Here is a 10,000-nt window from a genome sequence, read left to right on the forward strand (position 1 = left end):
AATGTCAAGGAACCAAAGCCTAAGAATTTTTACACTTACACGTAATGTGATGTAACAATAAACTTGAAACTTGAAACACACGCATAGACATCGCTCACCATCACAGCTCAAACATCTGATGCCACCTACACACACACACACACACACACACACACTCACACACACCTATTCACATGTTGTTTTTTCTACCCCCCACAGGCTGAACCAGGAAGAAGGACCACCCGCTAACAGGTGACAGGTAACAGGTGACAGGTAACAGGTGCAGCGCCATCAATGTTGAATGCTCAGAACAGGAAGTCACAGGTGGGTTTATGTACTGTAGGCAGAGACACTTTATGTTTAATTTTCAAACAACATATGTGACACACAACACCACCAGAAGATAATCTTCCATAATCTTCCACATTTGAATGAAGTCCTATCAGGTTCACACACATGCACACACACACACACACACACACACACACACACACACATACACACACACGTAACACACATACACACGTAACACACACAGACACACACACGGGTAACATACATGTAACACACACACACATGTAACGCACACACACTCACACAGATGTAGGAAAATAACCGTGAGGTTCAAAAGGTGCTCATCTTCTCCACTCATGACGCCCTCACACCAGCAATCACCTCTGGTGGTCCCAGCAGTCTGAGGGGTGACGCTGTGCACTGCAGGGAGTCTCTCAGCCTATTATTAATATTATAATGCAAACGCTTTGTGATCACTTCTTTGTCCTAGACCCTGCCGTTGTGAGCCTACGGCCTGATACCCTTGAACTCTGGTTAGATGCTAAACTGCATTTTGTTGTCTAGTACTTTAGTACTCTACAATGACAATGAAGTTGAATCTAATCTAATCTAATCCAACCCAAGGGCAGTAGGGTGAAGCTAGAGCAAGTCCTGTATAGACGCTGGTCTGTGAACCCTAGGATATTGTGTGAGTGAACTATGTAATTGATGGTGTGTGAATGAATGTATCGTAGCACCCGTGGGCGTACTGATTAGATATATATCGCTCAACAAAGAAACTGTTCAACTGTCAACTGCAGGTGGAGGTAATTGAGGATTGTCTCGGTGGTTTGTGGGTAAAAGATTAATTTGATCAGATTTCTCCTCCTTTCATCCTCGGCTCACAATGGATGCTGATCCGTGCGTGGCGGTCCTGTGGGACGGCCTCACCCCTCGGTAGGGTGGAGGTCTGTGGGGGCAGACTGGCAGGGTAGGCCAGGGTCTGAGACAGACTGGCAGGGTGGAGGTGTATTATGTACATACTAGAGGTGCATTATATACATACTCAGACACTGACACACACACACACACACACACACACACACACACACACACACACACACACACATACATACACACATAGACAGTGTGTCTCTTTCACACACACATGCATACAGAATGACCAAACACATGATAATTCCCACACACACTTTTTCTCTCACACAGACACTCATAATCACACACACACACACACACACACACACACACACACACACACACACACACACACACACACACATACACACACACCTGCCAGGGTGGAGGTCTGGGGCAGGCTAGCAGGGTGGAGGTGTGGGGAGGCAGGCTAGCAGGGTGGAGGTGTGGGGCAGGCTAGCAGGGTGGAGGTCTGAGACAGACTGGCAGGGTGGAGGTCTGAGACAGACTGGCAGGGTGGAGGTCTGGGGCAGGCTAGCAGGGTGGAGGTCTGGGGCAGGCTAGCAGGGTGGAGGTGTGGGGCAGGCTAGCAGGGTGGAGGTTTGAGACAGACTGGCAGGGTGGAGGTGTGGGGCAGGCTAGCAGGGTGGAGGTGTGGGGCAGGCTAGCAGGGTGGAGGTGTGGGGAGGCAGGCTAGCAGGGTGGAGGTGTGGGGCAGGCTAGCAGGGTGGAGGTGTGGGGCAGGCTAGCAGGGTGGAGGTGTGGGGCAGGCTAGCAGGGTGGAGGTGTGGGCAGGCTGCCAGGTTACTCCCTGGGGGACCAGCCAGGACCGTCCTGTGTTCCAGCCTCACCCTTGGATTGTTCTGTATATAAAGAGACGTCTTTGTTAACTTTATCCAGTACATCGCTTTTATTGTGATGCAGTTACAATCGAACAACAACCAACCCATCAGAGGTGCATTCGTTTGTGAGATAATGCAACAGAAAGAACCCTTTTGTCTAGACTCTAGACTAGTGTATGTCCCCAGCAATGTAAATGGTAAATGGACTGACATATGGACTCCCTGACGGCTTGGATCCACAACTACCTCACAGACAGGCGTCAGTATGTGAGACTGCAGGGCTGTCAGTCTGAGGTGGTGGTGTGCAACACCGGTGCCCCCAGGGAACTGTTCTGTCACCCTTTCTCTTCACCCTCTATCAGGGTTTCCGTTAGAAAAATTTGCCGTCGGACATCGTGTCCGGGAAGAATTCGATTTACCGGACAAACGTGATATATTCCGGTCATCATATTAAAATATAATAAAAAAATTTTTTTTGCAAAATCATATTTTTTTTTTCTCCAAATCTAATATAGCTGTTTGTCGCGGTGATTACTGTTGTGTAGCGGCCTATATATGCCATTTAATGTCTATTTCTCATGCGATACGATTAGATGCGAGCTATATAATATATAATAATATAACATGATTTGACGCATGCGCGCTATGCCATGCGTCAAATCCAGCGCTGAACGGGTCCAGCGCTGAACGGGCGCCTCACTGGGAACTGAACAGACAGCATCGATCAATGAACGGACTCCACATTACGTTAACTGAAGTTTGTTAAATTGTTTGGGATTAATGTGAGTTTTCTATTTTCTCTTTCCAGTTTTACCCTTTTTTTTAAAAATCAATAAAACAACGTCATTTCTATAAGTCTCGCTGGTTGGGAAGGCATTTCGTTTAGCTCGGGAGTATGACAATGGGAAGAACATAACTGTATAACTGAATGACAACAAATGTATGAGTAATGAGTAAAACAATGTCACTTTTATAGTATGTTGTTTAACTTGCCGTTCGGTCGCCATGGCTCTAGTGTGTGTAGCAGCTTCAGCTAGCTGGCTAGAAACTTCTAGGGGTGCGTTCGTAAACACGCTCTGAGAGCGCCGGAGCGCACGCTGGCTTCGATGTCACAGAGCGACCGAGTCGTTCGATTGGACGAGAGGCGTTCCGCGAGTGCTGATCGGATTTCCAGAGCGTGTTTACGAACGCACCCATAGATGGGAAATCAAGAAACCGTATTACTATGGTGGACGGGTTGGCAGGGTTGCCAGATAGGCATGGGTTACCGCCGAATGGGCTACTGTGTTTAAACGGTAATAGACTGGTTAAGCTCTAATCCCATCTGGCATCAATCCCATGTGGCACCTGTGCGCTGTTTCGCATAGGCCGGCCTACACATTAGGAGTCATCATCATGCCGGTGTCAAATCATATCATAATAAAAGAAATACATAGCCTATATATTCGTCTTTTTTAAAATAGAAGGAATCAGAATGTGAACTTTAGCGAATTGTATTCAAAGGGAATTATTTTCACCGGACAATATGTCCGGACAATATGTCCGACGACTTTTCAATTTGTCGGACTTCAAAAAAAATTACCGGACAAAGTCCGGCAATTACCGGTTAACGGAAACCCAGCCCTCTATACCTCCGACTTCCAGTTTAGCTCCGACCAGTGCCACCTGCAGAAGTTTTCGGATGACTCCTCTATCGTCGGTTACATCACAGACGACAGGGATGAGGAGTACAGGGCCCTGGTGGAGAGCTTCGTGCAGTGGTGCGACACCAACTACCTTTTGCTTAACACCAGCAAAACAAAGGAGTTGGTGGTGGATTTTAGGAGGAAGAGAAGGACCCCAGCCCCCATCATCATCAAGGGGGTGGAAGTCGAGAGGGTGGACTCCTACAGGTACCTGGGAGTACAAATTAATAACAAACTGGACTGGACTGACAACACCGAGGCTCTTCTCAGGAAAGGGCAGAGCAGACTGTTTTTCCTGAGAAGGCTGAGGTCTTTCGGTGTCTGCAACAAGCTGCTGCAAATGTTTTATCAGTCGGTGGTTGCCAGCGTTCTGTTCTTCGCCGTGGCCTGCTGGGGTGGAAACATCTGTGCCAGGGATGCTGCGAAGCTAAACAAACTGGTGAAGAAGGCCAGCTCTGTGGTGGGGACCGGGCTGGACAGCCTAGAGGTGGTGGCAGAACAGAGGATGGGGAAAAAACTGGCGGCCATGCTGGCCAATCCCTCCCACCCGATGTACTGCGAGCTGGCAGGGATGAGGAGCAAGTTCAGCCACAGATTTGTTCTCCCCCGTCAAAGTACAAAAAGATTTGGACAGTCCTTTATTCCAGCTGCACTCCGACTCTACAACCAGGCCCTGCAGGGTGGGGGAGACCTGGAGATGGAACTTTTGGAACTTTTTACTTATTGAGCCTGCACTGTTTTATGTATTTTATTGAATGTTTTTCTGTTTTCTGTACTGAATGTTTTCTGCCCTAACTGAGCTGTTTGACAACAAAATTTCCCCATTGGGGACAATAAAGGTTTTCAATCAATCAATCAATCAATCAATATATAGCGCCTTATTCCAAAGCTCTTTACAATGGCCTCTCCTTCACCCATTCACACAGCTACCATGCAAGGCGCCGGCCGGCACGCTCATTGGGAGCAATTTGGGGTGTTTCAGTGTCTTGCCCAAGGACACCTCGACATGTGGCCAGCCAGGGTTCGACCCGCCGATATGCCAACCTTGTGATCATTAGACGCTGGTTCTACCCCCTGAGCCACAGCCACCACAATGTCTGATCGTACCGGTAATGACAGTAGATGGAACTGCAACTGAATATCTTTCTCCAGCACACTCTGTTTACATCTCACATGGCCAATATACAGATTGTTAAAATCTCATCAATATACAATGGACCTCTTTCTGGTACTGTAAGTACTGGACGCACTTAACTGTAACTATGCATTGTCATGAGTCGGTATATATTTCTGCTTTTAGGTGTGGTCCAACAATGACAGATTGAGGGAGAATTGATGGATTGGTCGAGAAGCGGTTTCATCTGTCAAATAAGATATGATTACCACTGATTCAATGAAAATGCCTTCCAGAAGAACCGCCCTAACACACAGCCATGAAACTGTATCGGGTTTTATATCTTGTGGCTATAGAGCACAATTTTCCCCACAATAAACAGGCGACTTATTTCCTTACTTACTTACTTACTTACTTAATACAGACGTTTTCTCTCTGTTTAGGGATGTGAAGCATTCTGGGAGGTTTTATTTATTTATTTAGGCCTATTATTGGGAAAGACACTTGTGTTGAACAACTATCTACCAAGTGTTAGCCTATCTTCAAGTTCAACTATCATGGTGATACAAAAATCACTTGATACACTTACGAACTTCATTCTGTCATTGGAAACTTCACAAAGACACCTAATGGGTTCACCTCAGTCCTGTGACAATGGCCTTTTACCTGAACAATGACGAGAACACACAGGCCATCATTGGTTTAGATTTCACAGCACAAGTCTCTGTGTACCTGTCTACCTGCCTCCCTGCCCAGGTCAGCTCTTCCTCCTCCTCCTCGCACTCTGATAGGCCTGCTCAGGTGGGGGGGAGGGGTCACGCGTGTGGTATTCGCTGAAACAATAAAGGACCTGTCGTTTCACCCCCCCGCCCCCCCCCCCCCTCTCCCTCCCTCCTTCCCTCCCTCCCCTCTCAAAAAAGTAAAAGTTAAGCCCTGGTCATTACCCTCCAGACATAGTCAGATATTACAGCTCAACTTAGCCTGAAGGCAGCAACTTCTCCAGTCAGCGACATTTGAAACAATGGGAGCAAGAGGTTTGAAAATGCTAAAGCTGTTGCTTTTAGTGACTTTATCAGAGGTAAGATGATATTTGAATTTTTTGACACGGTGCACTAATGATGTGTTTCTTAAACCTTTCTTAAATAATAGCGTTGAATATGAATATTTAGCCCCTTTTTAAATTCAATTGCTTTGTTGTCCCTTGTAGCTACAACATTCTTGTGTGTGTATTAATACAGAAACACTAGAAAGAGAGGGAGGCTTGTGTTTGATAAGAACACAGGGCTCTTTTGAGTCACACTGCTTTCAACAAGTGCGTGTGGCTGTGGCGTGCGTGTGTGTGTGTGTGTGTGTGTGTGTGTGTGTGTGTGTGTGTGTGTGTGTGTGTGTGTGTGTGTGTGTGTGCGTGCGTGTGGCTGTGGCGTGCCCAACAGTGGCTCAATAGACAAATTCATTCAGGGGCAGAGAGAGAAATACCTGCGCTGACCAGTCCTGAAGTCCTGTGTTGAGTGAGGAAAAGATGTTGGTGCCTGCCGCCTCTCTCTCTCTCTCTCAGCGAATATGATACAGGGCTGTAATTAGCCTTAGGACATAGCGGAGACATAACAGAGACATGGAATACCAATAAGCCTACTGCGCTTGACATTATGTCAGTCTTTGCCTAACCCTTTTTCCCCCAATTATTTCCATTAGTAGAAAATGTTTTCCTCTCAAAATAACAATAATTGCTTGTCATAATGCCCGTTTTGTTTCATTTTCCAGATATGCGCGGCGCAAAACGGTAATTAAATACACACGTCTTCTCTTACTTTCTGATGATCTTTGTGAGACCGGTTTGTGAGACCTAAAACTACAAATGTGTCGGCTGCCTCTATACATGCTGTGATTCTACGTGACTAGAACGTGTTTAACAGTAATTATAATGACAATTATAATAATTACAATCATTAATCTGACGTGTGACTCTGCCCACAGACATGACGGTGTCGATGTTCACCGTGACGTCGAAGAGTGTGACCTTGCGGTGGTCGAGCTACGAGGGCGCCAGCTCCTACAGGATCACGGCCACGTCCCCCACCTCTCCTCCGCACTCCACCTTCGCCCAGTACAGCGGGAGCACGCTGATGGGCTCCATCAACTCCCTGCACCCCAACATCATCTACACCATGAGGGTGGAGGCCATGGACAACTTCCTCAATGTCCTGGCCAGCGCAGAGACTGAAGCGCTCACAGGTACACACACTGTATCTAGAGTCAGAGTCAGGGTCAGGATCAGGATCAGAGTCAGAATTAGTTTTATTGCCAAGTATATTCGCACATACGGGAAATTGACTTGGTGTGGTTGGCTGTACACCTACACACACACTCACACTCACACTCACACACACACACGGACACACACACACACACACACACACACACACACTTACACTCTTAGTTATAGTTAGTAAATATACCTTTAGGGTTCTTAGCTACGACAGACGGTTCTGAATGAAACCCAGTAGGGGTCTTTAAAGGGCGCCCCTACAGGGACAAATAAAGCACCCTGATGTTCTAAGAGTGTGTGTTCACACTTGTGTGTGTGTGTAATCAGCAACTGCAAAAGGAGTGTGTGTGTGTGTAATCAATAGTTTGATGATGATAAGATAAGATTTAAGGTAGACACTGAAATGTCACCGGAGCTTGTCGTGGTTATTTTGGTTCATCACCATGGATGTGACAGTTATTATTTGAAAACATTCCATTGGCCAACAGGTGTGGTGTGAGGTGCGCTCTCCTGTTTCCATTATCACATTTAGCCGCACCGCCACGAGATGAATTGGCGTCACCTCAAAACTCCTAAACTACCTCTAGCAAGACGCATCTCTGACCATAGTTTAATATCACAATGATGCCTATCAGTGTCATTTCGTAAATGCCGCATCTGTTTGGCAAGACGCATCATTCATGGTGTGTGTGTGTGTGTGTGTGTGTGTGTGTGTCTGTGTCTGTGTCTGTGTCTGTGTCTGTGTCTGTGTCTGTGTGTGTGCGCGCGCGTGTCTGTGTGTGTGTGTGTGTATGTCTGTGTGTGTGTATGACTGTGTGTGTGTATGACTGTGTGTGTGTGATGTGTGTCTGTGTGCATGTGTCTGTGTCTGTCTGTGTCTGTCTGTGTCTGTGTTTCTGTCTGTGTCTGTGTCTGTGTGTGTGTCTGTGTCTGTGTCTGTGTGTGTCTGTGTGTCTGTGTGTGTGTGTGTGTGTGTGTGTGTGTCTGTGTGCGCGCTCGTGTGTGTGTGCGTGTGTGTGTCTGTGTCTGTGTCTGTGTGTGCGTGTGTGTGTGTGTGTGTGTGTGTGTGACCCCCAGCCCCCGACGTCCCCTCCATCGACCAGGCGTACTCCAAGCAGAGCGACAGCATCACCGTGGAGTTCGGCGAGGTTGCCGGGGCGACCGGCTACATCCTGAGGGCCATGTCCGACGACCACTTCTCTGAGACGGAAGTTTCCGGCTCCCCCGGGACCGTGCTGCACCTGCAGCACTTCACCGACTACACCCTGGCTGTCATGTCCGTCAACACCGGGGGGCGGAGCCAGCCCTCCTACCCTGTTGAGATCAGGACAGGTGTGTATAGTCGATTACCTATAGGTAGATACAGTAGATTACCTATAGGTAGATACAGTAGATTACCTATAGGTAGATATAGTCGATTACCTATAGGTAGATATATTCTACTAGGGGAGGCTGGTGGAGGTAGAAATCGGAGGACGGGCTCATTGTACTACATGGAATGCAATGAGGACATGGGTGTGTGTTTGATACCATTCCTCAATCGGTTCCATGCATTACAATGAGTGTACGTTATGTTCAGATGTGGATTCACAGATTATGATTCACGGGGGAGAGGGCAGGGTAGGGGAGAGGGCAGGGTAGGGGAGAGGGCAGGGTAGAGGTAGAGGAGATGAGAGGAGGAGCAGGGGAAATATAATCTCTCGCTGACGGTAAAGGGATGGTAGCCTTGGCCGCTAGTGTCTGCCAAGTCAATGTTTGGCAAGACAACAATAAGCACCCCATCCTGTCCAAAAACAGCCCTGAGTGAGATACCGCAAATAGTCATTAATTCGTGGACTATTTCTGGCTGACTCACTCACGGCTGTTTTAGAAAGAAAGAGAGAGAGAGAGAGAGAGAGAGAGAGAAGACCAATTAGTGCGCTTATTATTATTTGTGACATTTAAGAACAGTCAACAATCTCCGATCGACTCCGACGCAGGGCGCCGCTCCCTCTCCCACCAGCACCACTTTCTCTCCCCCAGACACTTCAAATTAAAAGCTGTTTACTTAACGTCCTAATCTGTCGTGTCATCCAGCAGGGTGGGTGGGTGGCGGAGCGGGGCCTCTCCGTTCTTGTCTTGTCAGACAAAAGACCAGCGATCTCAGTCCCCCTATCATAATGGGCCGTAGTTTCGCTAGTTCGCTAGCTCTATTGTCCCGGTGTTGCGCCTTTAGGCGGCGTCGGCGATCGGCCCGGTAATCGTATCTGCCTCTCTGCACTTTACACTTCTCATGATATGAAAAGAGAAACCATGAGAACTAGGTTGTCTCCACTCCCCGAGGAGGACTGGACGTAACACAAGCAGAGAGGAGGGGAATTGATTCCCATTTCACACCTTTTTTTAATCTTTGCCTGGAACAGGTTTTTTTTTCTTTTTTTTCCCTGTCTATCTCTCTATCTATCTCTGTTTGTCTGTCTGTGTGTCTGTCTGTCTGTCTGTGTGTCTGTCTGTGTGTCTGTCTATGTGTCTGTCTGTCTTTAGCTAAATAACTGGAGAAATTGAGGTTTTCTAAAATGTTTGACTGGTAGTCTATCTATCTGTCTGTCTGTCTGTCTGTCTGTCTACACTACCAGTCAAACGTTTTTTATTGAAATTAAGCTAAAATGCAAAAATGTCATCAACAAATCACTCAATAAATTGAATTGAATCCATCTTAATCCAAGGATAATAGTTTATGTAATTTTGGAATGAATATCGTTTCAATTACACATTACTCATTACGCACATTTCATAATTTTCTTGATCCTGACAAACTCGCCAGTCCCTGCCTGTGACAAACATACCCATAACATGATGCAGCACTATTCTTTACATGAGAGATTGTAAGTGATTCCTATCCAAATCAGAGACCCTATAAAAACAA

General features: G+C 47.0%; 1 protein-coding gene across 1 annotated transcript in view; it reads left to right on the forward strand.

Annotated features, from left to right (window-relative positions):
- Window positions 1–6,805: 6,805 nt before the first annotated feature.
- Window positions 6,806–10,000, forward strand: part of fndc7a (fibronectin type III domain containing 7a) — a gene marked incomplete at both ends in the record, with an annotated part of 25,022 nt that continues 21,827 nt past the window's right edge. Inside the window, 2 exons of the mRNA XM_080547100.1 lie at window positions 6,806–7,061; window positions 8,173–8,427. Of these exons, the coding sequence (XP_080403226.1) occupies window positions 6,806–7,061; window positions 8,173–8,427 (511 nt within the window). The remainder of the gene's footprint in view (window positions 7,062–8,172; window positions 8,428–10,000) is intronic.

The sequence above is a fragment of the Nansenia antarctica genome (assembly GCF_963989245.1).
Source record: "Nansenia antarctica genome assembly, chromosome: 16".
Taxonomy (NCBI): Eukaryota; Metazoa; Chordata; class Actinopteri; order Argentiniformes; family Microstomatidae; genus Nansenia; species Nansenia antarctica.